This window comes from Lonchura striata, chromosome 1 (genome assembly GCF_046129695.1).
Source record: "Lonchura striata isolate bLonStr1 chromosome 1, bLonStr1.mat, whole genome shotgun sequence".
NCBI lineage: Eukaryota > Metazoa > Chordata > Aves > Passeriformes > Estrildidae > Lonchura > Lonchura striata.
Window position 1 is genome coordinate 156,771,599 of NC_134603.1, and position 27,597 is coordinate 156,799,195.

Sequence of the window (27,597 nt, forward strand, 5' to 3'; positions counted from 1 at the left end):
GGGTCCCTGGTGCCACCAGGACGCTGGGCTATGGGACACTACACGGTGTCACACGGCGCCATATGCCAGTAAAGGCAATGTCACCTCTGCTGGCACTGGCAGGAGGACATTGGTGCCACCAGGACACCACGGCACGGCTCACGTCCCATTGTGACACACGGTACCGCCCGTCAGGCTCAGTAAAGGTGATGCCACCACACGGGACCCCAGTGTCACAGGGACACCACGGTGTGGGACGTGTCACATGTGCTGGGCTCAGGAAAGGTGATGTCACCTCCTCCGTCCCCATGTCTCTGCCAATGCTGCGGCCACCGGTATGCTCCAACCCAGTGTCCCAACGTTTAATCACGGTGACATCCGAGGTCACTGTCCCAGGCGGTGACACGCAGAGCCGGGGGTCTCCGTCTGGTTTATTGGGGGCACCTACGCGGGGGTGACATGCAGGGCTGACATGGGACAAACACAGCACACGCTACGGGGCGCCGGGCAGCGGCGGCCCCTCGAGCCCTGCGTCCCCCTCCCTGTGCGTGGGGTGACAGTGCCGGTGCCACCCGGCTGTGCGGGGGGAGCGGCCGGGGGCTCGGGGGGCGCGGCCCGACGGGAAGGGGCACGCGGAGGGTCCGACCCTCCCTCGGCCGGGCCGGCCCCGGGGACACGGAGGGGACACACGGACCCGCCGGCCCCGCCGCCGCCGGGGGTCCTGCGGGGGGACACGGCGGGGGGACACACGCACACACAGACCGGGGGGCGACACGCGTGTCCCAGCGCAGCGGGACCCCCGACGCATGCGACGTCCTGGGGACAGGACCCGGGGACACACCTGTGCACACCTGTGCACACACACACCCCCTGTGCACACACACACTGTGCACACACACACCTGTGCACACCTGTGCACACGCACCCCCTGTGCACACACACACTGTGCGCACACACACCTGTGCACACCTGTGCACACACACACCCTGTGTACACACACCCTGTGCACACCTGTGCACACACACACACCTGTGCACACACTGTGCACACACACACCTGTGCACACCTGTGCACACACACATCTGTGCACACACACCCTGTGCACACCTGTGCACACACACATCTGTGCACACACACACAGTGCACACCTGTGCACACACTGTGCACACACACACCTGTGCACACCTGTGCACACACACCCTGTGTACACACACCCTGTGCACACCTGTGCACACACACACATCTGTGCACACACACACATGGTGCACACCTATGCACACACTGTGCACACACACACCTGTGCACACCTGTGCACACACACACTGCACGCACGCACTGTGCACACACACTGCACACACACACCTGTGCACACCTGTGCACACACACACTGTGCACGCACGCACTGTGCACACACACTGCACACACACACCTGTGCACACCTGTGCACACACACACTGTGCACACCTGTGCACACACACCTGTGCACCCCCGCCGCCCCGGGGCTCGGGGGGGAGCAGGAGGAGGAGGAGGAGGAGGAGGAGGAGGAAGAGCAGCACAGTCTGACAGTCCGGGCAGGGGCCCCGGGATGAGGCGGGATAACGGGGGTCCCGGCGGCCCCCGGTTCCCCCGCGGCCGCCGGCACCGAGGGCCGCGTCCACGGGGCAGCGGCCGGAGCCCCGGCGGGCCGGGCCGGGGGAGGCTCTGGGGACCCCAGGGCTGCGAGATCTGTGTCCCCCCGTTCCGGGGTCAGGGGTCTGCACGTCCCACGGCCTGGGCTTCGGGGGTCCCACATGCTGGGGACAGGGGTCCTGCGGCTCCGGGGGTCCCGCGTGCCGGGCTCCGGGGGTCCCGGGGCTCCCACACTCCGGGGTCAGGGCTCCCGCGTCCTGGGCTCCGGGGGTCCCGCTTTCCGGGGTCGGGGGTCCCGTGGCTCCGGGGGTCCCGCCGCGCCCCGGCGCTCCCATTAGCTGCCGGGGTCGGAGCAGTGTCTCTGGAGCGGGGGGGTCCCCGGGGGGGTCCCCGCGGGCGAGGGCAGCGCCCCGGGCAGGGAGCGGCGCCGCGGCGGGGGCGGCTCCAGCAGCAGCACCACGTCCGGGGGGTCCGGGGGGCGCGGCACCACCTGCGGAACGGGGGCTCGGTGTGGGGGGCTCCGGGGCTCGGGGCACCCCCCGCCGCCGGCACCCCAGGGTGACTCCGTGCACTGAGGGGCGGGAGGGCAGTGCCCCCATCCCGGGGGATCGGGGTGACCCCAACCCATGATGGACAGTGCGACAAAGGGATGCCCCCCAAACCAGGCACACCCCCATCCCGGGGTGACCCCAGCCCACGATGGACAGCGAGATGAAAGGATGCCCCCCAAACCAGGCACACCCCCTATTCCGGGGGGCTCAGGGGTGACCCCAGCCCACAATGGACAGCGAGACAAAGGGATGCCCCCCAAACCAGGCACAGCCCCATCCCGGGGGGCTCGGGGTGACCCCAGCCCACGATGGACAGCCAGACAAAGGGATGCCCCCCCAGACCAGGCACAGCCCCATTCCGGGGGGCTCGGGGTGACCCCAGCCCACGATGGACAGCGAGACAAAGGGATGCCCCCCCAGACCAGGCACAGCCCCATCCCGGGGTGACCCCAGCCCATGATGGACAGCAAGCACGATGGATGCCCCCCAGACCAGGCACAGCCCCATTCCGGGGGGCTCGGGGTGACCCCAGCCCACGATGGACAGCGAGACAAAGGGATGCCCCCCAGACCAGGCACAGCCCCATCCCGGGGGGCTCGGGGTGACCCCAGCGCACGAGTCCGGCCGAGGAACACCCCAAACGCCCGTGTGGCCCGGGCCCCTCACCTGGGCGAGCGGGCGGATGGGGGTGCCGGGCAGGGCGGGGGGCAGCGGCCCCGGCGGGGGCCGGTGCGGGGAGGTCACGGCGCTGTAGGCGGGCGGCACCGGGCCCTGGCGCTGCAGCAGGTGCACGATGGAGGAGATGTCCGCGCTCAGCCGCGACTCCAGCCTGCCACAGCCGCGCGGGATCAGCCCTGGGACCCCCAGCCCGCGCCCCGGCACCCCCATCCCTGCCCCACCCAGCTCCCAGGTGGCTCGGGGGGCTCCGCTTGGGCTGGGGGTCTCCCTTCTTCTCCTGCTCAGGGTTCTGCAGCCCCCTTTGGAAATGGGGGGCTCCCATGGGGTCCCACTGGCCTAAGCCCCCCTCGGGTCCCGCCTGAGCCCCCCAGATTTACCTGTTGAGCTGTTTTTGGAGCAGATCCAAGCGGGATTCCAGGTCGGAGCGCTGGCGGCGGGTCAGGGTCGGAGGGGGATTTGGGGGGGGCCCGTGGGAACAACGGGGGAGCTCCTGGTACTGGCGGCCCCGGGTGTCACCCCAAAAACTGAAGATGTTGGAGACCCCCGAGAAGGCGCCTGGAAAAAGAGGGGAGTGAATGGGTTTTGGGGGGTTGTGAAATGCGGGGGGAGATTTGGGGGATCCAGGGGACTGGGGGAGGGGTGGGGGGGGGCTGGGACTTTTGGGGGGCTGGGACTTTTGGGGGGCTCCGCAGCCTTAAACAGGGAGGGGAAGATTGGGACCCTCCCTGCCCAACAGAGACCCCTATCCCCACCTGAGGGGGTGCAGGGGCAGTTGAGGGGGAGGGCTGAGAATGGGGGGTTCAGGGTTTGGGGAGAGCTCTGGAACGCCGAGTGAGGAGAGCAGGAGTGGGGAACCCCCAGCCCAGCCCAAGTTTCACCTGGAGGGCTCCAGGGGTGCAGGGGCAGTGGGAGAGGGGGGTCGGGGGCTGGGGAGACAGCGTGCGCTGCAGTTTTTGGGGAGGCTGCAGGACCCTGAGCGGGGAGGGAAGGAAGGGGGGACTCCCCAGGCCCACCTAGGGGGGCACAGGGGGGCAGTGGCGGGCACTGGACGGGGGCTGGCGGCTGGGGCGGGGCTGGGGACAGCAGTGCCAGGTTTTGGGGCGTCCTCTGAGCCCCGAGTGAGGAGGGAGGAAGGGGCCGCCCCCCACTCGAGCCCCCCACCCACCTGAGAGGGGGTTGCACATGTCGCTGCCCTCTCGCTCCTCAGGCTCGGGGGGAGCCGGGGCGGCGCTGCGGAACGGGGACAGCGCCGTGGCCCCCGGCGGGGGCGCGGGGGGCTCCTCCTCGTCGCTGGAGCCGCAGCTGGACGGGCTGGGGGGGTCCCACTCGGCCGGGCCTCGGGGGGCTCCGGGGGCTTGGCCCCCCCCGCCGTCGCCCCGCAGCGCCCGGGACTCCTCGGGGCTGGGGGCTTCTGCAGGGGACACGGCGGGCTCAGGGCCGGGCCACCGGGAGCGGGGTCACCCCGGGGGTCCCGGCCCCCCGAGCCCCACCTTTCTCGGGGCGCCGGCGGAAGGACAGCTTGCGGCGCCGCAGCCGGGAGAAGCCTCCGTCCAGCTCGTCGCTGCCCGGGGAGCCGGGGATCATGTTGGTCTGCGGGCACACGGGGGGCACGGTCGGGGGCTGCCGGACCCCTCCCGCTCCTTCAGGACCCCCCCAGAGCTCCCAGCCCCTCACAGCTCGCTCAGCGCCCCCTCCCTTGCTCAGCGCCCCCTCCCTTGCTCAGGACCCCCCAACCTGCCCAGGACCCCCCAGCCTTCCTCGGGGCTCTCCTGCCTTGCCCAGAGTCCCTCAAGACTGCTGGAAACCCCTCAGCAGCCTGCTCCAAACGGCCCCGGCTTCCCCACGCCTCCCACTTTGCTCAGGACCCTCCAAAGTGCCCAGGACCCCCCTCAGCTCGCCCTGAACCCCCTTATTTGCCCAGGAGCACCAATTTTCCAGGGCTCCCCGGGTCACTTGGACCTCCCGGCTCGCTCAGGACCTCCCATTTTGGAAGCCCACCCTCCCCCGGGCCCCCCCTCACGTCGCGCAGGTTGAAGGTGATCTCGAGGGTGCCCCAGAAGCGGTCGGAGAACTCGGGGTACATGTCCAGCACCTCGAGCAGGTCCTCTCGCAGGATCTTGTGCAGGTCGCAGTAGGTGAGCGCCCGGACGTCCGCCCGCGACTTCCCGGGCCGGGCGTGCAGGTGCAGCGGCTCCCCGAAGGTGTCGTTCTTACCTGCGGGGTGCGGGGGTCACGGCGCTGCGGGGCTCCGCGGGGCCCGGCGGCGCCCAGAGGTGCCCTCCTGGCCCGGGGGGGCCGGGGGGACACCCGGGAGGGAGGGAGGGAGGGAGGGAGGGGTCACCTCAGGGCTGGGACAGGGCTGAGGGGAACCCCGGGGCACTCAGGGTGACCCCAAAGCTGGGGGAACCCCGGGGCACTCAGGGTGACCCCAAAGCTGGGGGAGCCCCGGGGTATTCAGGGTGACCCCAAAGCTGGGGGAACCCCGGGGCACTCAGGGTGACCCCAAAGCCGGGGGAACCCCCGGGGCGCTCAGGGTGACCCCAAAGCCGGGGGAGCCCCGGGGTACTCAGGGTGACCCCAAAGCTGAGGGGAGCCCCGGGGTACTCAGGGTGACCCCAAAGCTGGGGGAACCCCGGGGTACTCAGGGTGACCCCAAAGCTGGGGGAACCCCGGGGTATTCAGGGTGACCCCAAAGCTGAGGGAGCCCCGGGGTACTCAGGGTGACCCCAAAGCCGGGGGAGCCCCCGGGCACTCAGGGTGACCCCAAAGCTGAGGGGAACCCCGGGGTACTCAGGGTGACCCCAAAGCTGAGGGGAGCCCCGGGGTACTCAGGGTGACCCCAAAGCCGGGGGAGCCCCGGGGTACTCAGGGTGACCCCAAAGCTGAGGGAGCCCCGGGGTATTCAGGGTGACCCCAAAGCCGGGGGAGCCCCGGGGCGCTCAGGGTGACCCCAAAGCTGGGGGAACCCCGGGGCACTCAGGGTGACCCCAAAGCTGGGGGAGCCCCGGGGCACTCAGGGTGACCCCAAAGCCGGGGGGCTCCGGGAGGTGCAGGAGTCACTCGGCGTGCCCGGGAGCCACGGTGTCGCCAGGGGGACACTCAGGCTGTGCACAGGACCGGGGGCCCCCGGGGGTCAGTTTGGGCTTTCTCCCAGCACCGGGGGTCCCGGGACGGGGGGATCCCTCGGGAGGCAGGTGGGGTGCCACCGGAGGAGCACCGGGGGTCTCCGGGAGATGGGGTGTCACCCTGGGGGCACCAGGACCGGGTGGCAGCACCGGAGCCCCGGGGGCAGCGGCCGCCCCGTGGGGCACCGCGGGACCCCCGGGCCGCCCCCGGGGCTCACCCAGGATGGCGACCACAACGTCGCCGCGCAGGATCTCGATGGAGCCGCGGGAGATGAAGTAGAGCGCGGTCAGCACGTCCCCGGCGTGCACCAGCGTGTCCCCGGGGGGCGCGTGGGTGGTCTTGAACTTCATGGCCAGCGCCCGCAGGCAGCCCTTGGTGGCCCCCCGGAACGGGGCGCAGTTCTGCAGCAGGCTGCGGTTCAGGTGCAGGCAGATGTCGGCCTGCAGGCACTCGGGGAACCCCTTCAGCACCTGGGGGGGACCGGGGGTCACAGCGGGGCACAGCGCTTTGGGGGGCCCCGGCCTGTGGCAGCTTTAGGGGTCCTGCAGGGTCTCGCCGCGCTCACGTCGATGCCGCTGGGGCAGGGCTGGGCGTGCTGGAAGCGCTCCCTGGGGAGGGGGGCTGAGGGCCAGGGGGTTCAGGGGCCCCCTGGAGGTCTGGGGTGCTTTGGGGTTCCTCAGGGTCTCATCACGTTCATGTCAGTGCCGTTGGTGTAGGACCAGGCGTGCTGGGAGAGGGGCTGAGGGCCAGGCGGGGTTTAGGGGTTCCATGGAGGTTTGGGGTGGTTTTGGGGTGGTTTTGGAGTGGTTTGGGGTTCTTTGGTTCATGTCGATGCCGTTGGTGTAGGACCAGGTGTGCTGGGAGAGGGGCTGAGGGCCAGGTGGGGTTTAGGGGTTCCATGGAAGTTTGGGGTGGTTTTGGGGTGGTTTTGGGGTGCTTTGGGGTTCCTCGGGGTCTCATTACATTCGTGTCAGTGCCATTGGTGTAGGACCAGGTGTGCTGGGAGAGGGGCTGAGGGCCAGGCGGGGTTTAGGGGTTCCATGGAAGTTTGGGGTGCTTTTGGAGTGGTTTGGGGTTCCTTGGTTCATGTCGATGCTGTTGGTGTAGGACCAGGCATGCTGGGAGAGGGGCTGAGGGCCAGGCGGGGTTTAGGGGTTCCATGGAGGTTTGGGGTGGTTTTGGGGTGCTTTAGGGTCCCTCGGGCCTCACCGCGTTCATGTCGATGCCGTTGGTGTAGGACCAGGCGTGCTGGGAGAGGGGCTGAGGGCTGCATGGGGTTTAGGGGTTCCATGGAAGTTTGGGGTGGTTTTGGGGTGGTTTTGGGGTGCTTTGGGGTTCCTCGGGGTCTCATTACATTCATGTCAGTGCCATTGGTGTAGGACCAGGCATGCTGGAAGAGGGGCTGAGGGCTGCATGGGGTTTAGGGGTTCCATGGAGGTTTGGGGTGGTTTTGGGTCGGTTTTGGGGTGCTTTGGGGTCCCTCGGGCCTCACCGCGTTCATGTCGATGCCGTTGGTGTAGGACCAGGCGTGCTGGAAGTACTCCTCGAGGCGCTGGCGCAGCGGGTTGGGGATCTGGTGGAAGCGGATGAACTCGCGCACCCGCAGCATCTGCGTGTGGTAGCGCGCCGTGCCCGAGTACAGCCGCTGGATGATGGCCGACACGTTCCCGAAGATGCTGGCGTACATCAGCGCTGGGGGCAGCGGGGTCAGGCCGGCTCTGCGCCCCCGAGCCCCCCAAACCTCCGCTGCCACCCCCGGCCGGGGGGCAGGGTCCCCGTGTCCCCGGGCACGAGCACCGCGTGGGGCCGAGGTGCTCCCGAAGGTGCTGCCGTACATCGGAGCCGGGGGGACGCGTCGGGGGGCTCTGCACCCCCAAACCCCCACAAAGCTCCCCAAAACCCCCACTGCTGCCAGGGCTGCCGTGTGGGGTACCCATCATCGTGGAGGGTCCCCATTTCATGGGGTCTCCACTGTCACTGGGGGTCCCCATCCTCACAGGGGGTGTCCATCACCACAGAATGCCCTTTGCCACAGGGGTGCAATCCTCATGAGAGTGCCTCCATCATCAGGAGTGTCCCCATCCTCACAGGAGTGTCCCCATCCTCATGGGAGTGCCTCCATCATCAGGAGTGTCCTCATCCTCACAGGAGTGTCCCCATCCTCACAGGAGTGCCTCCATCAGCAGGAGTGTCCCCATCCTCACGGGAGTGTCCCCATCCTCACAGGAGTGTCCCCATCCTCACGGGAGTGCCTCCATCATCAGGAGTGTCCCCATCCTCACAGGAGTGTCCCCATCCTCACAGGAGTGCCCCCATCCTCACGGGAGTGTCCCCATCCTCACGGGAGTGTCCCCACCATCATGGGAGTGCCCCCATCCTCACGGGAGTGTCCCCACCATCATGGGAGTGTCCCCATCCTCACGGGAGTGCCTCCATCCTCACGGGAGTGTCCCCATCCTCACGGGAGTGTCCCCATCCTCATGGGAGTGCCCCCATCCTCACAGGAGTGTCCCCATCCTCACAGGAGTGCCCCCATCCTCACGGGAGTGTCCCCATCCTCACGGGAGTGTCCCCACCATCATGGGAGTGCCCCCATCCTCACGGGAGTGTCCCCACCATCATGGGAGTGTCCCCATCCTCACGGGAGTGTCCCCATCCTCACGGGAGTGCCCACTGTCACAGTGGTCCCCATCCCCGCACTGTTCCCACTGTCACTGGACCCCATCGTTGTGAGGGTCCCCGTTGTCATGGAGGTCCCCATTGTCGAGGAGGGGTGTCATTGTCACCGTGGTGCCAAGAGTGCTCAAGGGAGTTCTCAGACACCTAAGCCCACCTGATCCCCAGCACTGCCAAGGCCACCACTGTCCCATGTCCCCAAGTGCCACATCCACAGGGATTTTAAATCCCTGCAGGGATGGGGACTCCAACCCTGCCCCGGACAGCCATGCCAGGGCTGGAGAGCCTTTTCCAGGAGGAACATTCCCAAAATCTGCCCTGGCCCAGCCTGAGGCCGTTCCCTCTTCTCCTGTCCTTGTTCCCCTGGCTGTCCCCTCCTGCCAGGAGCTGTGCAGAGCCACAGGGTCCCCCCTGATCCCCTTTTCTCCAGGCTGAGCCCCTTCCCAGCTCCCCCAGCCCCTTCCCAGCTCCATTCCCTGGACACTCCAGCCCCTCCAGGGCTCCCCTGCTCGGAGGGGCTCAGAGCTGCCCCCAGGATTCCAGGGGGTCCCTCAGCAGGGCCAGCACAGGGGACAATCCCTGCCCTGCGCCGTGCCCACACTGGGGCTGGCACCACCAGGGGCCATCGGCCTCTTGCCCACCCGGGCACCCCTGGGCTCATGTCCAGCCCCTGTGCCTGGCCTGGGGGTTTCGTGGGGCTGGGGTGACCCAGGGGCTGGGGTGACCCAGGGGCTGGTGTGACCCACACTGTCCCCAGCTCGTGGATCCCTGCAGAGCCTCCTGTCCCCCACAGAGCCACAGCCCAGCCAGCCGTGCCACCCGAGCTGGGGCCGCGAGGGCCCCGATCCCCAGAGCAGCGGGGAAGGTGCCAACCGGGGCTGGCCCTGAAACGAAGCCTGGGGTGCCCCTGCAGCCCCCCGGGTGTGGTACACACACAGGCGTGCACACACACAGGGCTGAGGATACACACACACAGGTGTGCACACAGGGGTGAGGATACTCACACACCCTGGTGTGCAGACACAGCTCACCCAGCTCCTCACCGCCCTGCTGCCCCTCTGCCCAGGGCACTCACACACGCGGCTGCACACACAGATGCTCACACACACACACGGAGTCAGGCACAGCTCACACACACACCCGGTGTGGTCACAGCTCACACACCCGGTGTGGTCACACCTCACCCAGCTCCTCACCGCCCCGCTGCCCCCTGCCCGGGCACTCACAGCCGATCAGCATGACGCAGATGGAGAAGATCTTCTCGGAGTTGGTGTTGGGGGACACGTTGCCGAAGCCGACGCTGGTGAGGCTGCTGAAGGTGAAGTAGAGCGCGGTGACGTACTTGTCCTTGATGGAGGGCCCGAAGCTGCCGTTGAGGGGCTTGCCGATCTGCTGTCCCAGCGCGTGCAGCCAGCCCGTGCGCTGCCCCTCCACGTTGCCGATGGCGTACCAGATGCAGGCCAGCCAGTGGGCGATGAGGGCGAAGGTGCACATGAGCAGGAAGAGCACGGCTGCTCCGTACTCCGAGTAGCGGTCCAGCTTCCGCGCCACGCGCACCAGGCGCAGCAGCCGCGCCGTCTTCAGCAGCCCGATCAGCGTCGTGGTCTGCGGAGCGGCAGGGAAAGGGTTACCGGGCTGGGGAGGCCCCGGGGACCCCCAGAAGGGCGAGGGGCGTTCCGCGCTCTCTCCCCACACCAGCAGCCCCAGCAGCGTCCTTATCTGGGGGACGGGAAAAAGGGGGGGAGCAACAGTGAAGAGACGCCCTCGGAACCCAAAAGGGTGGGGGGTCCCTGCCCCAAGCCAGCGCCGCCATTCTGGGGGTCTCCTCCTGCCCCAGTGCCCCCCGGGGTGAAGGTGTGTGGGCAGGGAGGAAAGGGAGGTCGCCAGGACAGCAGAGCCAGAGAGGTCCCACAGATCCCTGGAGGGGCAGAGGGTGCCAAGAGCCCCTGCCCCTCTCCCTGCATCAGCCCCTGCTGTCCCACCCTGAGCAAAGGTGGTCCGGGAAGGAGCTTCAGGGGGGTCACCAGGGGCCCTGGTGGTGTCCTGGCCTGGTGGTGCATGCGGGACCCCCAGGCACTCCCCACGGCAGGACCCAGCACCCAGGAACAGCACCCACCCCCCAACACCCAGCCCAGCACTGGGGGCACAGGTGGGACCCCCAGACACAACCCCCAGCACAGAACACACAAGTGGGACCCTCAGACGCCCCCAGCACTGGGGGCACAGCTGGGACCCCCAGACACGGCCCCAGCACAGAACACACAGGTGGGACCCCCAGCGCAGAACACACAGGTGGGACCCCCAGACACGCCCCCAACACAGAACACACAGGTGGGACCCCCAGACACCCCCAGCGCAGAACACACAGGTGGGACCCCCAGACACCCCCAGCGTGGAGCAGCGCTGCCCAGCAGTGCAGCCGTGCCCCGCAGCCCGTGTCCCCGCGTCACCTCCTCGGAGCCGGAGCCGAAGATGAGCAGGTCGAAGGGGATGGCGGCCACCATGTCGATGAGGAACCAGCCCTTGAAGTAGTGGATGGCGATCTTGGCGGGGTGGCTCACCACCTCCTCGTTGGAGTTGACGTAGGTGGTGCGGAAGTTGATGAGGATGTCGATGATGAACATGATGTCCACGATGAGGTCCACCACGTTGAGGGGGCTGCAGGAGTAGCCGCACTGGTGCCGCTGCGCCTCCTCGGAGTCGCTGAGCAGGAAGGCGGCCGAGTAGGGCGTGAAGATGGCCGTGTAGATGACCAGCAGCAGGATGAGCCAGTCCCACACGGCCTTGAAGGGGCTGTAGTGCAGGATGGTCCAGCGGTGGATGCGCGGCGCCTGCAGCTTGTACTCGGGGAGCACGTCGGCCCCCAGGGACAGCACCTGGGCCGGGGCACACACGGGCTCAGTCCCGACCCCAGCACTGCCGCCCCGACTTTTGAACATTTCCTAAAGCCTGCTGACTTTACACTCGTAACAAACCTTCTCACGCTCTTTCTGAAAATAACTTATTGTTTTTACATTCCTTCATAGAGGTAGAGAAATTTCATAGACCGGTAGTTTGTCCAGTGTTCATTAGAGAAATAACACTTGCACCCTCATCCACTGTCGCCTTTAGAAAACTATAAATACCAGAGTCAGAAAATAAACTTCCTTTTGCTGCCTTTACAACAACAGCAGTTCGTGTGGTACTTTCTCGTGTCCTGTAGTGACACAACAGCCCCAGCACTGAGCCCCTCCGACCCTGAGCAGTGTGGGGCCTGGGGCCGTGGGTCAGCGGCTGGGTCAGGGCTGGACCCGGTGGTTCTGGGGGTCCCTTACAGCTTCAGCAGCTCTGGGACCCTCTGGAGTGCGGTGGGACCCCAAAAAGGGCAAGGAAGGGCATGGGGGGGCTGCAGGGGGGCGGTGCTGCTGCAGGACGCAGACCCCAGCCTGGGGAGGGGTGGGGACCTGGCCAGGGGCTCTGGGTCCACACTGCACCTCATGGTTCTAGACATCCATCCAAAAACCGACGGCTCTGAGACCCTGGGGGTGCACAGGGGCCCAGCGCAGGCGATGAGGGGGTGCAGGGACCCCACCACGTGTGACCAGGGCTGCGGGGCACGGGGGGAAAGGCCCCCCCACACCGCAGAGCTGCCCCCCAGCCCCCTCCTGCCCCACAAACACCACCAGGGCAGCCCCCACCCCGAACAGCCACAGACACGGTGCTGCCCTGTGCCCCCCGCCGTGCCCACCCCCACCAGGGGGCACACAGACCCCTCCCCACGTGCCAGTCCCCGTGCAGAACACCTGCACGTCCTGGGGGCACAACCCCAGGGGTCTCCGTGGGGTCTCGGTCAATCTTGGGGATGCCTGGGGGTGGTCTACAGGGTCCATCACCATGCACAGCCCCACGGCAAGGGTGAGAGGGAACAGGAGGTGGCCCGCGGCCCCCCCAAACTGTGTCCACAGGGGTCAGCGCTCCCTTCTGGCCCCCCGCCCCATCGGCCCCCAGCCCCGAGGCACCCCTGGGGGCCGGGCTGCCCCCACCACGCAGAGCCAGAGCTTTCTGTCAGCCCCCGAACCCTCCCGAGCGAGTCCCGAGGGCACGGCCCGAGGCTCCCACGGCCACCGCCAGGTCTCGGGTGGGCTCGGAGCCCCCCCTGCGGCCCCCCCGCCCCCTTGCCGGTCCCGGGGGGCGCGGAAGGGGCGGTACCGGTACCTTCTCCTCCTGTCCGTGCCCGGTGCCATCGCGGCGGAGCCCCAGGCAGGCGCTGCAGAGGGGGACCCCGGGCATGGGGCAGGGCCCGGGGGGCGGCCCGGGCCGGGGGGGCGCCGGGGAGGCGCCCGGGAGCTCCTGCAGCAGCTGCAGGAGCGCGGGCAGCATCCTCGGGGCGGCAGCGGGGCTCAGCCCCCGCCGGCCCGGGGGTGCCAGGGACACCCCCAGCCCGGCGCCGTGCCCATTGTGTGCCCGGGACCCCCGGCTGCGGCGGAGACCGGCGGAGGCAGCGGGGAGCCCCGGCGCGGTGCGCGCCAGCCGCGCTCCGCCGGAGCCGACGGGAATTATTGGGGCGGAAATGTTTCCCAGGCTGCTCCGCTGCCGCGGCCAGGGCAGCCCCCCCGGCCCCCGGCACCGGCACACACCGGGGAACCGGCACTGGCCAGGGCAGACCCCCGGCCCCCGGCACACACCGGGGAACCGGCACTGCCGCGGCGCTGGGTGCCCACAGCGACACGGCACGGGTGGGACGTGTCACCCCCCCGCTGCCCCGGGCACCCCCAGGGCACCCCCAGGGCACCCACACCTGGCCAGGTGTGGGGGGACAGCGCTGCCCAAGCACTGAGCAGCGGCTCAGGGCCCACACTGCGACAGGGACACGCCGGGGCCGTCCCCACCCGGGCGGTGCCCCCGGGTGCGGGTCCCCAAAACGTGCCACGGCCCCCGGGACACAGCCGCGGGAACCGGCACGGGGCGATGGGACACGCGGTGCGGGAACACACGGCGACACCGCTGAGGCACCGGGGGATGGCAGCGGGACACGGTGACACGGGCACGCAGTGCCAGGGACACGCGGCGACACACAGTGGCAGAGGCACACAGCCCCGGGGGCACGGAGCCATGGCACCGGGACACAGGGTGACAGCGCCGGGACACACGGTGACAGCGCCGGGACACACGGTGACACGCGATGACAGCGCCGGGACACACGGCAGCTCCTGCGTCACAGCCGCCACCCCCACGCGGGGGATTCCCGGCGCCACCCGAGTCCCCACGCACCGTGTGACGGAGGGACGAGGCCACACCGGCCCGCGTGCCGGGGGTCCCCGTCCCCACCCCCTTCCCGGGGGGCTGCACCCCCACACCCCCCGTGGCCCCGGCGCGTTCCCTGGGGGTGGGACGGGGGTCCCGGGGGCAGCGGGGGAGGGGTCGGGGGGCGGCCCCAGCCACCCGCCGCTCCCGCCGCTAAATTTATCGCGCTGCCACGGCAAAGTGGGACAAATCCCGGCCCGCGGCGGGGGGGGCGGGGGACCCGAGGAAGGCCCCGGGGGCAGGGGGGACCCCCTGCTACGGGCCCCCCAAACCGTGTCGCCCCCATGGGCTGGGGGTGGCCCGCAGCCCACCTGAACTCGCCCCCATCCCGTGACCCCTAATTGGGGACCCCCCTCTGCAGGAACCTGCGCAGGGATGGAAGGCACGGGAGAGTGATCGGGACGCCCACTTAGTCACAGCCCCCCAAAATACACCCCCACGCATCAGCCCCACGGATACATCTGTCAAGTCCCCCCAAAACTGACCCCCACCCCCCAGCAGCTGGTCAGCCGCCCCAGTGCAGCCCATGCCGGTTCCCGGGGTCCCAGCGAGGGGCGAGGGACTGTCCTGGCACCCCGTCCCTGTGCCAGCCCCCCGCACGCACGGGGGGACACGCAGAGCCCCCCTGAGCTCCAGCCCCCCGAGTGGCGGGGCAGCCCCCGGCCCAGCGTGTCCCCCCGCCATGGGGACAGTCCCCAGACCCCCCGTGCCGGGGGCTCGGGGGTGCCGCGAAGAGGGGCTGGGGACCCCCCTCCCCCCCGCACGGGTGGGACCCCCACCCCTGTCGCGTTTGCCAGGACGGGGCCGAGATGCGGCGACATCCCGACCCCGGGGCCCGGTGCCGCCCCCCGCCGCGACACCCGTCAGTCACGGCGGCACAGATGGCGGCGGCGCCGGTGACACGTTCGGCAGCACGCGGCGACACGTCCCGCCCTGCTGACGCGTCCCCGACACCTGCGGCGACACCGCCCCCCGGGACACCGGAGCGCACCTGCGCGACCCAGACACCCGCGCCCACGGCGCACCCCAAATACCGGGCCGGGACGGGGGAGGGGGTCCGACAGCCCCCCGGGACCCGACTGACCCCCGGGACCCCGACAGCCCCCAGGACCCGACAGCCCCCCGGGACGCGACTGACCCCCGGGACCCCAACAGCCCCCAGGACCCGACTGACCCCCGGGACCCCGACAGCCCCCCGGGACCCCGACAGACCCCCGGGACCCGACTGACCCCCGGGACCCGACTGACCCCCGGGATCCTGACTGACCCCCGGGACCCGACTGACCCCCGGGACCCGACTGACCCCCGGGACCCCGACAGCCCCCCGGGACCCGACTGACCCCCGGGACCCCGACAGCCCCCCGGGACCCCGACAGCCCCCCGGGACCCCGACAGCCCCCCGGGACCCCGGCAGACCCCCGGGACCCCGACTGACCCCCGGGACCCCGACAGACCCCCTGCGCCCGGACACGGCCCCCAGGCACTGACACGGCCTCCGCCACTGCCCGGCCCTCGGGCCGCTCAGCACGGATGCAGTGGCGCCCCAGCACCCGGCAGAGACCCCCAAATCCTGCCCCAGCAGGGACCCCACGGGCACACAGCACCAAATCCTGCCCCAGCAGGGACCAGAGAGCCACACAGCACCAAATCCTGCCCCAGCAGGGACCCCACGGGCACACAGCACCAAATCCTGCCCCAGCAGGGACCCCACGGGCACACAGCCCCAGATCCTGCCCCAGTAGGGACCAGCACCCACAGGCACCCAAGACCAGCACTGGCAGGTACCCCACACCTTCCTGGGTACCTGATACCTGCCTGGGTACCCCACACGGGCCCTAACCAGGCCCTGGCACCCACCCAATGCCCCACCAGGGTCTAAGACCCCCCAGAGCTCACAAACCTGAACACTGACACCCACCTTGTCACTGACCCTGAGGCGCTGGGAGCCCCGGGGACACCTCCAGCCAGACGGACACTGACCCCCCATGACATCCCTGTCACCTTGCAGCTGTCACCCGCTCTGGTCACCAGCAGGGTAGCACCAGCTATCAGCCAGGGGACCCCAGACCACCGCGGGGACACCCCGACACAGGAGACACCCCACTAGTACGGACATCCCGGTGCTGGGGTCCCCCCACGTTCCCCTCCCGGCACTGCTGCCCCCCAGGGTGGCATCGGGGGTACTCACGGCGCTGAGCTGCGGCGTCGCAGCACCCTCGGGACCCCCCGACATGGGCGCAGGGGACCAGGGCCGCCCGGGCGGGCAGCGACAGTGGCACCCGCTGCCTGTGGCACCCGTGGCAGGGTGGGGGACAAGCCCCGTGACAGGGTGACGTCCCTGTGGGACGGGGTGACGTCCCTGGGGGCGGTGCGCCCGCCCCAGCTCCGACCCCTACCCGGTGACGCTGGCACTGACCCGCAGCCACCCCAAAGGCACGGGCCACCGGCAAGGGAACGGCTCCAAGAACCAGCTGGGACACACTGGGGACCGGCTGGGACACACTGGGGACCGGCTGGGACACACTGGGGACCGGCTGGGACAAAGCAGAGGCCACGAGCAGTTACCCCAAGCCACCATGGCACAGCTGGACACAGCACCGGGCCCGGCCACGGCACCAGGTGGGCAGTGGGGACCCACGAGGGGGTTACACCCCCCAACCCCCGGGAGGCACTGGGGGGCCTCAGATCTCGCTGGACCCCAGAGTCGCCCAGCACAACCAGCAGTGCCCCCCATTCAAGCGCGGGGGACCCCCGGTACCCCACACCCGCTGAGGGCGGGATGAGCCACAGGAGCCGCTCCCCCGGCCGGGGACACTCCGGGCCCCCCAGCCCCCCGCAGCCCCTCAGAGCCGCCCGCTGCCACCCCCGGTGCCACCCCCGCTCCGTGTCCCCCATCCCGGCGGGGGGACACCCCCGGCACCCCGCACCCACGCGGGGCAGGATAAATTGCGGGTCCCTGTGCCCGCTGGGGAAACCCCCCCTCCCGAAAATGCCGGGACCACCAAACCCATCCAAACACTCCGGCCACGATCGCCGGTGCCCGCCCCCCTCTCCCCCATCCCGGCACGGGGACACCCCCGGGCCCCCGTGCTGCGGGACCCCGTTTCTGCCGCGGGGGGACCCTCCGAGCCCCCCGGGGCCCCTCAGAGCCGCCTGCAGCGCCCACCGCGGTCCCCAGCGCTCCATGCCCTGCATCCCGCACGGGGACAGCCCCGCGACGCCGTGCCCGCACACGGTGAAGACAATGGGACAATGGGACCCCGATCCCGCAGCGGGGGGACCCTCCGCAGCGCCCCCAGAGCCGCCCCCAACGACCCCCGGTGCCCGCCCGCTCCGGGGGGGGACACGCCCGCGGGACCCCGAGCCCGCGTGCGGCGGTGCCAAGCGTGGGTCCCGTTTCCCCTCCCGGTAAGGACCCCCGCGACCCCCGGCGCCCCCCGGCCGTACCTCCTGTGCCACCAGGCTGGACACCCGCACGGCCCGGCGGACCCGCTCCCGCCGCTCCCCGTCGGGGCGGTCGCCGCGGTCGCCGCTGTCGCGCCGCGCCGGGGCCATGGCCGCGCTCGGGGGTCCCCGCGCCCCCCCGGCCCTGCGCGGCAGATGGAGCGGGGCGGGACCCCCCGAGCCCTCCCCGCCGCTCGCCCCCGCCGGGCCCCCCCGGCTCCAGCCGTCGCCACTCCCCGGAGGAGGGACCGGGAGCGCCCGGGAACGGCCCCGCGGGGACACCGGTGGGGCACGAGGGTCCGCGGAGCCCGTGCCTTCCCCGCCTGCCCCACTGGCACCCCCTCCCCGCTGCCAGCGGGCACCCCCGGGCCCCGCGCGGGATCCCCGAAGTGTGACTCGCACAGCCCCGTGACGGCGGGATGGGGACGGGAATGGGGACGGCGGTGGTGGCGACAAGGACAGCGATGGTGGGGACACGGACGGTGACGGGGACGCGGACAGTGACGGTGGCGCTGAGCTGGCCCTGGCAGCCCCGGCTGATTCACGGCTCCCGGTGTCCCCGTGTCCCTGGCCGCTGCCCAGCCCTGGCAGTGCCCCACGGCTGTGCCCGCCCGGCCCCCCGGGCACCCCCAGCCCCAGTGAGAGGGGTCTGTGGGGCAGCGCCCTCGCCCACCCGGGCGGTGCCGGCGGGGCCGGGGTCGGCAGGACTCGTCCCGCAGTGGGGGTCCCTGGTGTCCCCAAGAGCCAGCGACGCCTCGGTGGCACGTCCTGGCTGGTGGCACCGCGGGGTCCCCACACGCCCTGAGTGGGTCTGGGGTCCCCCAGCCCCATCCTGCCGCACCCAGGGATCCCTGCAGAACAGACCAGGAGTTCCCGGGGGTCCCATGAGCCGTGGGGACGTCACGGCCACCCCAGCCACGCCGGGCCCGTCGCTGTCACCCAGCGCGCGGTGACCTTGACGGGCGCTTGGCTGCGGCCCCGCGGGTGAATCACGGTGCCGCTGCAGGGACACCCTGTCCCCCAGCGCCACCGACCCGTGCCCGAGCGGGGACAGCCCCCCGGCCCAGTTCCCGCACCGCCTGTGCCGTGTCCCCGGTTCCGCACAGCCGGGGCACCCCGAGAATCCCTCGCCGTGCGGGGGGCAGAGCCCGGCCCGGTGACCGCAGCCGTGTTCCCGTGTCCCGTCATGGTCCCCATGTGCCCCCATGGCCCCCGTGTCCCCTCACGGTCCCCGTGTGCCCTCACGGTCCCCGTGGCAATGGCGGGGGAAGTGACAGCGCAGCGTCACCCTGGCGGCACAATTAATCACGGCCGAGGCAATCAAGGGGTTCCGTGAGGAGCGGGGGTTCGGGGTGCGGAGTGACGGGGGTGCCACCCCACAGAGGGTCCCTCCAGCCCGCAGAGGGTCCCTCCACCCCACAGAGGGTCCCTCCACCGCGCAAAAGGTCCCTCCAGCTCGCAAAGGGTCCCTCCAGCCCACAGAGGGTCCCTCCACCCCACAGAGGGTCCCTCCACCCCGCAGAGGGTCCCTCCACCCCACAGAAGGTCTCCCCGCCCCACCGAGGGCCCCGCGGCTGCTCCGGCAGCCCGGAGCCCGAGCGGGGCGCGGAGCCAAGGGTGGGAGCGGGGGTCCCACGGGGCCCCGCACGTGTGCGGGCGGCTGCGGGGCCGGGGGGAGCCGAGGCGGCCGGGCAGATGCGCCGGGGCCGCTCCGTCCCCCGCCAGCTGCCCGGGACCCCGGGGACAGCCCCGGCCGGGACCCGCGGGAGGCCTGGGGACACGCGGGGAGGGACAGACAGACAGCGGCGGGGAGGGACAGACAGACAGCGGCGGGGAGGGACAGACAGCGGTGCCCCCACCCGCACGGCCGCCGGGGCTGCCCGGAGCCGCGACCCCCCCGGATCATTAGCGGGGGAAATCAGGGTGTAATTAAGCGGCGCCTCCTGCTCCCGCGGCAGATGGCGGTTACACAACGGGCCGCGGATTAGCGGCGCCCGCCAGTGCCTGGCACCCGGCAGGCACGGCACCGGGGCGAGGGGCACCGGGGAGAGGGGCACCGGGGAGAGGGGCACCGCGGCACCGGGGCGAGGGGCACCGCAGCACTGGCAGTGTCTGCTCCCTGCATCTCACTTGGAGCCCTCCAGGATTGTCCTGGACCCAACTGCCCCCAGCCATGGCACCCACTGCCCCCAGCCAGGGCACCCACCGCCCCAAAACACCACGGTCACAACCCCCAGGCAGCCCCGCACCCCTCACTGAGCCACCTTGGCGCTGCCCGGTCACTTTGGCACCACCTGGACGCTTCTGGCATCACCCGGACACTTTGGCACCACTCGGCCACCTCCAGCACTGCCTGGACATCTTGTCACTGCTCGGACACTTTGTCACTGCTTGGCCACCTTGGCACAGCCTGGCCACATCATCACTGAACTTGTCCCAACACCTCAGTACATCCCAGCCACCTCTGCGCCACGTGCCACCTCTGGCACCTCCTGGGCACCTGGCGTCACCTGGCCACCTCCAGCAGCACCTGGCCACTAGGGCATTCCCCGGTACCTTTGTCACCACTTGGCCACCTCTGGCACCCCCTGTCACCTCCAGCATCACCCAGTCAGCTCCCACCCAAATCTGGGGGCCTCCACAGCCCTCAGGGCTCACCCATGCCACCTGTCCCCGCGTCCAGGTCTCACCTGTGTCACCTGTGTCACCTGTGTGACCTGTGTCACCTGTCCCCCCATCCAGGTCTCACCTGTGTCACCTGTGTCACCTGTCCCCGCATCCAGGTCTCACTTGCATGACCTGTGTCACCTGTGCCACCTGTCCCCCCTGTCCAGGTCTCACCTGTGTGACCAGTGTCACCTGTGTCACCTGTCCCCACGTCTAGGTCTCACTTGCATGACCTGTGTCACCTGTGCCACCTGTCCCCCCTGTCCAGGTCTCACCTGTGTGACCAGTGTCACCTGTGTAATCTGTCACCCAATCCAAATCTCACCTGTGTGACCAGTGTCACCTGTCCCCCTGCCCCCCCGCCGGGTCTCACCTGTGTGACCTGTGTGACCAGTGTCACCTGTGTAATCTGTCACCCAATCCAAATCTCACCTGTGTGACCAGTGTCACCTGTCCCCCCGTCCCCCCGCCGGGTCTCACCTGTGTGACCAGTGTCACCTGGGTCTCACCCGTGTGACCTGTGTGACCAGTGTCACCTGTCCCCCCGTCCCCCCGCCGGGTCTCACCTGTGTGACCTTCTCGGTGACGTTGTGGGTGCGGTCGCGCAGTTTGGTGGGGGCAATGATGGGCCGGGGGGCCGGGGCGGGGGCCAGGAGCCCCCCCGGCTGCAGGTCCATGAAGTTGAGGGTGATCTGGGGGATGCGGCCGATGGCCCGGAACCGCGCCAGGTCCGAGTCCGAGGTGGAGTTGAGCAGCGCGCTGCGCACGGCGGCCGCCGCGCCTGCGGGGGACACGGCGTCACCGCCGCGGGGGGACCGCCACCGCGGGGCACGGCCCGGGCCCCGGGGCAGGGCCACGGCTCCCCACGGCGCCCCACGGCTCCCGGGGCAGGGCCACGGCTCCCCACGGCGCCCCATGGCTCCCGGGGCAGGGCCACGGCTCCCCATGGCTCCCCACGGCTCCCCACGGCTCCCCACGGCTCCCGGGGCAGGCCCACGGCTCCCCACGGCGCCCCATGGCTCCCCATGGCGCCCCACGGCTCCCGGGGCAGGGGTCCCACGGCCCCCGGGGTCCCACAGCTCCCAGGTGGGGCCCATGGCAGGTGAAGGGAATGAGGAGCCCCAGGGCGGGGCAGCCCCCCAGGCGTGTGTCCCCGCCCCGGGACCTGCAGAGCTGCTCTCAGTTACCTCTAATGCCATTACACTAATTGTCCCTTATCTTAATACGCTTAATGAGCTCTGGGGCCGGCGGGGCGGCTCCCCAGGCGATTCCCGGGTGACTCCCCCGTGGCTCAGGGGGCTGCAGGATGGGCTGGGAGGGTCCCGGTGGTGATGGGGGTGACGGGGGGTGACGGGGGTGTCCCCAGCCCCTGGGGCAGCGGGATGGGCTCAGCGGGTCTGTGCCTGTGGCCGCCCCACGTCCCCAGCCCCGACCCCAGCCCCGACCCCAGCCGTCGCGGTGCCCGCGCGGCCGTACCGGAGCCGGTGCCGGTGCCGGTGCCGGAGCCGCGGCGCAGGCCGGCGCTGGCGTGGCGGCTGCGGCAGCGCCTGTCCCCGTCGCCCTTCATGGCCTCGATGTCATCGACGGACGACGCCCGGCGCAGGCTGCGGAGGCTCTCCCGGGACCGGCGCTCCCGGGAGCGGCTCCGGGCCAGGCCGCGGCTGCCGAAGGCCAGCGCCAGGCGCTCGGCCCGCGGGGACGAGGGCGGCTCGGGGTCCCCCATCAGCGCCGCCTCGTCCTCGGGCCGCTCCGCAGCGCCGGGCTCCAGCGGGGACGAGGCGTCCTCAGGGCCCGAGCCGCCGGCAGGCAGCGCCGGCTCGGCGGCCAGCGGGTCCGCGACCCCCGGCTCCACGACCACCACGTCGGGCGGCTCCGGGGGCTCGGGGGGCAGCGACTGGCGGCTGCCCGTGAGCGCCAGCAGCCTCAGCCGCAGGGACCGGCTGCGTCCTGCGGGAGGGACGGGCCGGGTCAGGCCGGGCGGGGGGTCAGGGCCGGGACCCGGCTCCAGATCCGCGCCCCGGCGCCGCTTCAGCCGCACGGAGCAGCGGCACCCTGGAGCCAGCGCTGGGGCCGGGGCAGGGCCGGATCCCCCTCCCCACGGTGCTGTCCCCATGTGCCCCACGGCAACACCTGGCACAGGGGCCAGCGGGACACCGGCTGCCACCAGCCCGGTGGCACCGACCCCGTTCCCCCTGCAGGAACCCAGGAGGAGGCTGTGGCCCGGTGTCCCTGTCCCCCCGAACCTGGGGGTGACCCGGTGTCCCTATCCCTCTGTACCTGGGGGTGACCCGGTGTCCCTGTCCCCCCGAACCTGGGGGTGGCCCGGTGTCCCTGTCCCCCCGTTCCTGGGGGTGGCCCGGTGTCCCTGTCCCCCCGTACCTGCCGGGCCCCAGGGGGCCGGGGTGACCCAGTGGTTGGTGCTGGGGGCCGGGGCCTCCCCGGGCTCAGGCTCCCTCACGGCCTCGAAGTTGAGGATGAACATGATGACGGTGCCATCCTCGTTCTTCACTGGCACCACGTCCACCAGGCACGGGAAGGAGCTGCCTGCGGGGAGAGGGGGTCAGTGACACGGGGGGTGGCGTCCCCAGCCGGGAGCCATCCCTGCCCGGCCCCAAACATCCCGGGACACAGTGCCCCGTCCCTGCTGGGCACCCCCTCCTGGGGAGCACCCCCTGCTTTCCCCCATTCCTGCTGAACCCCCTCCGGAGATCACCCCCAATGCCCCAAAACACTGAGTCCACTGCGGCTGCACTGCAGGGGGAAACTGAGGCACGTTAGGGCGGGGGTGTCCCCTTTCCTCCCCCAAATGTCGTGGCACGTCTGTGCGTGGGCAGCGGCGCCGGGGGGGCACGGGGGGCTCCGGGGGTGCCGGGCAGGGTTAAGCCGCTCAGAACTCGTTAACAGCTGTGGCGTTAATCCGGTGCCACAGCTGGGGGGGCAATGGGGGGCTCAGGGCAGCCCGGGGCAACCTCTGGGGGATGGGGGGGGGCATCCTGCTCCCCCCGGCACCCCTCACCCCACGGGGACCCTGGGGGGACACGGCTGGGCGGTGCCAGGGGGACACGCGGGTGACGCCAAGCGCCGAGTCCCCGCTGCGGCGTCCCCCCGGCTGGCGCCGGGCCCGGCAGCCTGGCACGGCCGTGCCAGCTGGCACTGTCCCTGCTCCCGTGCCCGCGGCGGGGGGATTCCCTGACGCACGCGGGGCCGCGGGCCGGGGGCCAGCGCAGGGGGGCACAGGGCGGCCCCGGGTGACCGTGGGGTCCCCGCCGAGCCACCGCCGCGAGGGATTGGTGCCACAGCCCCACGGCCGCCGCTGGCTCCATCCGCCCCGCGGGAATCAATCCCGAGCCCCCGAGGCAGAGCTGGGGTCCAGCTGCCCGAGGGGGCCGGTCCCGGGGCGGGGGCGAGGGGGGACCGCAGCGGCAGAGGAGCACCCCGCGCTGCAACGGGACCGAGCCCCTTGCCCCCCTCACCCTCAGGGCACCTCTCACCGCCAGAGCCGTGCCCCAAATCCCCCCGCACCCCCACACTGCACCCCGGCATCCCGGGACCGCCGGGGGCACCAGGACCCCCAAAGCGGAGGGACCCCCCTGGCCCCCCCATCCCTGCACCCCCCTACCGCACCCACTGCCCTGGGACCTGCACCCCCGCACCGAGGAGCCGCCTGCACCCCCAGGCTTGCAGCCAGGCTGAGGACACCCCTCTGGCACAGGGGGGACCCCCACACCCCGAGGTGTCACAGTGAGGCCCCGACCCGGCCCTGGGCCGCTCCCACCCTGCCCCAACACCGGGGGCCACGCGCAGGGGGACCCCAAAGGCCACACGGGGTTGTCTGTGCCCCCTCCGTGCCCCCCATCCAGCCTGGGGTCCCTGAGGCGTCCCTGTGGGGACACAGGAGCCCCACGGGCGCCGTGACCTCCCCGCGTCCCCGGCACCATAAACAACACGTGGCAAAGACAAATGGCTGCAGCAGCGGCGGCTCCGCGGCGGCTCCGCAGCGGCTCCAGCGCGGCTCCAGGCACCGGGACACGGCACCGGGCACCGGGACACGGCACCGGGCACCGGGACACGCGAGGGGCTCGCGGTGGGGGGCTGCAGGGGGGCAGCGGGCACCACAACATGATGCCGAGGACACGCGTGGGATGGCAGCGAGGTCCCTGCCCCACAGCGCCTGGGGGTCCCAGGGCAGCGAGTGGAGCCCCCCGGCAGCCTCACACGGTGGCTGGCAGCACGGCGGTACGGGGAGGAGACCCCCGGGCTGGCATCGCTGCAGCCCCCAGCCCAGGGGCCCAGGATAGCCCAGACCCAGGGGGAACTCACTGCCAAGGGTCCCACCCCCGTCCCGAGGGACAGCCGGTCCCCAGGGACAGCCCCGGACCCATGGACTGTCCCTGTCCCCACGGACTGTCCCTGTCCCCACGGACTGCCCCAGTCCCCATGGACTGTCCCTGTCCCCACGGACTGTCCCTGTCCCCATGGACTGTCCCTGTCCCCACGGACTGCCCCAGTCCCCATGGACTGTCCCTGTCCCCACGGACTGTCCCTGTCCCCATGGATGGCCCCTGTCCCCACGGACTGTCCCTGTCCCCACGGACTGTCCCTGTCCCCATGGACTGTCCCTGTCCCCACGGACTGCCCCAGTCCCCATGGACTGTCCCTGTCCCCACGGACTGTCCCTGTCCCCATGGATGGCCCCTGTCCCCACGGACTGTCCCTGTCCCCACGGACTGCCCCAGTCCCCATGGACTGTCCCTGTCCCCACGGACTGCCCCAGTCCCCATGGACTGTCCCTGTCCCCACGGACGGCCCTGGTCCCGGTGGGGGCTCCCAGAGCACCCCCAGAGCCCTCAGCACACATCCCCATGGGCCTCACGGGCCCCACAGAAGCTCCCAAGGGCTGGGACCCCCCATCACTGCTGGGAACCCCCTCTCCCACCTCTCCCTGGCTGCACGCGAGGGCTGGTAAGGGGTGAGACCCCCACGCTGCTCGGGGGGTACAGCTGGGGGTGCCGAGTCTCTGGGGAGCCAAGGAAGGCCCCAGGCAGGAGCCCCATTTCCCACACCCCTGTGGCACAGTGGTGCCAGCCGGCAGGCCGATCAGTGCCACCCTAAGGAGGGCTCAACACTGGCTCCAGGGAGACACCCACGTCCCCCTGTGCCCCACGGCCCCGGCACTGCACAGCCCGAGAGGTGCTGGGCGTGCCAGGCACAGCCAGCATGGCAGGACGGGGGTGCCAGGCCAGGCACTCCTCCCAGGGCTCCCGGGGCCACGGCAGCTCTGCACGGTGCCGTGGCCACACCGGCAGCTGGCACCAGCTTTGTTTACTCCAGCACCGGAACCGGGGCCGTGTGCCAGAGCTGGGACAGCTGTGGTGACAGCCGGGACACCTGGCACTGGCACGGGGCCACGGTGAGGGGAAGCAGCAGCACGACCAATGCGGGGAGCCAGGCTGGCCTGGGCCCTGCGGGGCACAGCTCCCAGTGCCTGGCACAGGGACCCCCGGCATGCCACCTGCCCGGTTATGCCACACAGCCCTACAGGGATGGTGACACACTCCTCCCCTGGCCTTGCTCCAGGTGACACAGCCCCTGCATCCCCCCATGCGGGGGATCACTGCACCCCACAACCCCGGGCCCACCTGGAGGACTGGCAGGGCGCTGGTGCCCGTCTGGAGCCACCAGGGCCAGGCTCGCACCCTGCTGGGAGCCATCCCGGTACCAGAGAGCTGCGAAGCCCCGGGGGTGTCAGTGTCCCCTGTGTTCCCACCTGTGCCAACAGTTCCTGCCACCCAGCTCTGTCCCTGTGCCTGCTGTCCCCAGCCCGGGTACCCAGGGGGGTCAGCACCATCCTTGGGCAGAGATCTGCACCTCGTGCTCCCACACCTGCCGTGCTCCCTGTCCCCACTGTCCCTGCTATCCCCGCTGTCCACCCTGTCCCCCCTGTCCCTGCTGTCCCTGCTATCCCCCCGCTATCCCCCCTGTCCCCCCCGTCCCCCCGTCCCCGCCGGCTCCGTACCATCCTTGCGGTAGAAGCAGATCTCCACCTTGCGCTCCTCGGCGCCCAGCAGCGCCTGGGCGATCTGGGCGGCGGCGCGGCGCTGGGTGCGGGGCCCGTGCAGGAAGTCGCAGGTGCTGGGCTGCTGCATCACCTCGGCCCGCGAGTACCCGCAGAGCCGGCAGAACCCCTCGTTGCAGTAGATCACGGCGCAGTTCTCCACACGCGCGTTCCCGATGATGAACTTGCGGCCTGCGGGAGAGGGGTGGGCGGCTCAGGCCGGAGCAGCCCCCGCGGGGTCCTCTCCACCCCGGCTCGCTCCCCAGGGTCCCCCGAAGCTGGTGGCATCACCGCCGTGAGGACCCCAGAACTGTTGGGATCCGTCCATCACAGGGACCCCAAAACCACAGGGACCCAGGGGCCGCACAGCAGAAGGAACTCTGGGATCCCTCTTCATCACGGGGACCCCCACAAGTGCAGAGACCCCTTAGGGACACCACTGCCATGGCACCCTGGGACCGCCGCCGCCCCACCCCGAGGGCAGCAGCCAGAGCCCCGAGCACAGCCTGTCCCCGGCAGGGTGGCACCCCCAGCCCGACCCACGGGCAGCGTTCCCCCCATCACTGCCCTGACTGCAGTCAGGGGGTGCTCCTGGCCTGACCCCAGAGAGGCACTGGGAGCCCCCAGATTTTCAGTGTCCCAGAGCCCTGCTGTGCCAGGGCCCCCTGCACCAGCTGCTGGGCAGTGCCGGGGGGCACAGGCCAGGGGGACCCCCAGTCCCACAGCAGCCTGAGCTGGTGCTGGGGGCTCCACACCTCGGGGACGGTGGGGACGCCCCAGTTCTGGCAGCCCAGAGCCAGGGGCTGCTGGAGGACAGGGTGGGCAGGAATCCCCCGCCAGCCTGGTCTGTCCCCGTCACCCCAAGCCCACCTCGAGCTGGGGACTCCCAGACGCCGGGGTGAGCAGGGTCCCTCCCTGCCGGGTTTGTCCCCGTCACCTCAGACGCACCCAGGGCCACAGTCCCCTCGCTGCCCTCCCCGCCGGTGCTCCCGGTGCCTCCCAGGCCCCTCCCCGGCCGCTCCCCCCGCGCAGCTCCCCCTCGGGGCCCCCAGGTCCCGCCCGGTCCCCCCGGTCCCCCGGTCCCCCCACTCACTCTGCCCCTCGAACTTGCGGATGATGGTGTCCAGGAAGGTGTTCTGGGGGGCGACGTGCCCCCGCCGCACCGGCATCGTGCCGGGCCCATGGGCAGCGCCGGCGGGGCGGGGGGGCCGGGGCGGGGGGGCCCCGCGCCGCGGGGGGTCCCGCTGCCCTTGAGCCAAGGACGGCGCCGCCGGGGGGGCCCCGGGGACCGGGGGGGCCCTCCCGGCCCGGGGCCGGACCCCGCCCGCCCCGGTGCGGCGCTGCGGGGCCGGGGGGGTCCGGGGCGGGGAGGCGGAGGGGGGCGGCGGGGCCGAGCCCCCCCGCGCTACCCGCCCGGTGCGCGCCGCGCCATCGGCCTTATTTAGTCACGGAGCGGCCGGGGGGGACCGGGACCCGCCCCGCGCGCGGCGCCGCTCGGAACGGGTCGGA

The 27,597-nt window shown here is 71.2% G+C and overlaps 1 protein-coding gene across 1 annotated transcript; it reads right to left on the bottom strand.

Annotated features, from left to right (window-relative positions):
* Positions 1 to 1,942: 1,942 nt before the first annotated feature.
* Positions 1,943 to 27,293, bottom strand: KCNH2 (potassium voltage-gated channel subfamily H member 2). The gene is made up of 15 exons (XM_077783378.1): positions 27,182 to 27,293; positions 26,050 to 26,280; positions 22,413 to 22,577; positions 21,528 to 21,980; positions 20,600 to 20,814; positions 11,090 to 11,515; positions 9,866 to 10,244; positions 7,456 to 7,655; positions 6,181 to 6,433; positions 4,858 to 5,051; positions 4,299 to 4,427; positions 4,003 to 4,228; positions 3,215 to 3,392; positions 2,826 to 2,988; positions 1,943 to 2,098 (listed from the first exon to the last, which is right to left on the bottom strand). Exons 1-15 carry the CDS (start codon positions 27,255 to 27,257, stop codon positions 1,943 to 1,945), a joined length of 3,444 nt encoding a protein of 1,147 aa, XP_077639504.1. The 5' UTR covers positions 27,258 to 27,293.
* Positions 27,294 to 27,597: the final 304 nt, after the last annotated feature.

Coding starts and splice junctions, on each gene's coding strand:
- KCNH2 (XM_077783378.1), bottom strand. CDS start 27,257: ATGCCGGTGCGGCGGGGGCACGTCGCCCCCCAGAACACCTTCCTGGAC. Junction 6,434..7,455: donor ACGGCATCGACATGAACGCG/GTGAGGCCCGAG, acceptor GGTCCCCCCCAG/GTGCTGAAGGGGTTCCCCGA. Junction 4,229..4,298: donor GGGGGGCCGGGACCCCCGGG/GTGACCCCGCTC, acceptor AGCCCCGAGGAG/TCCCGGGCGCTGCGGGGCGA.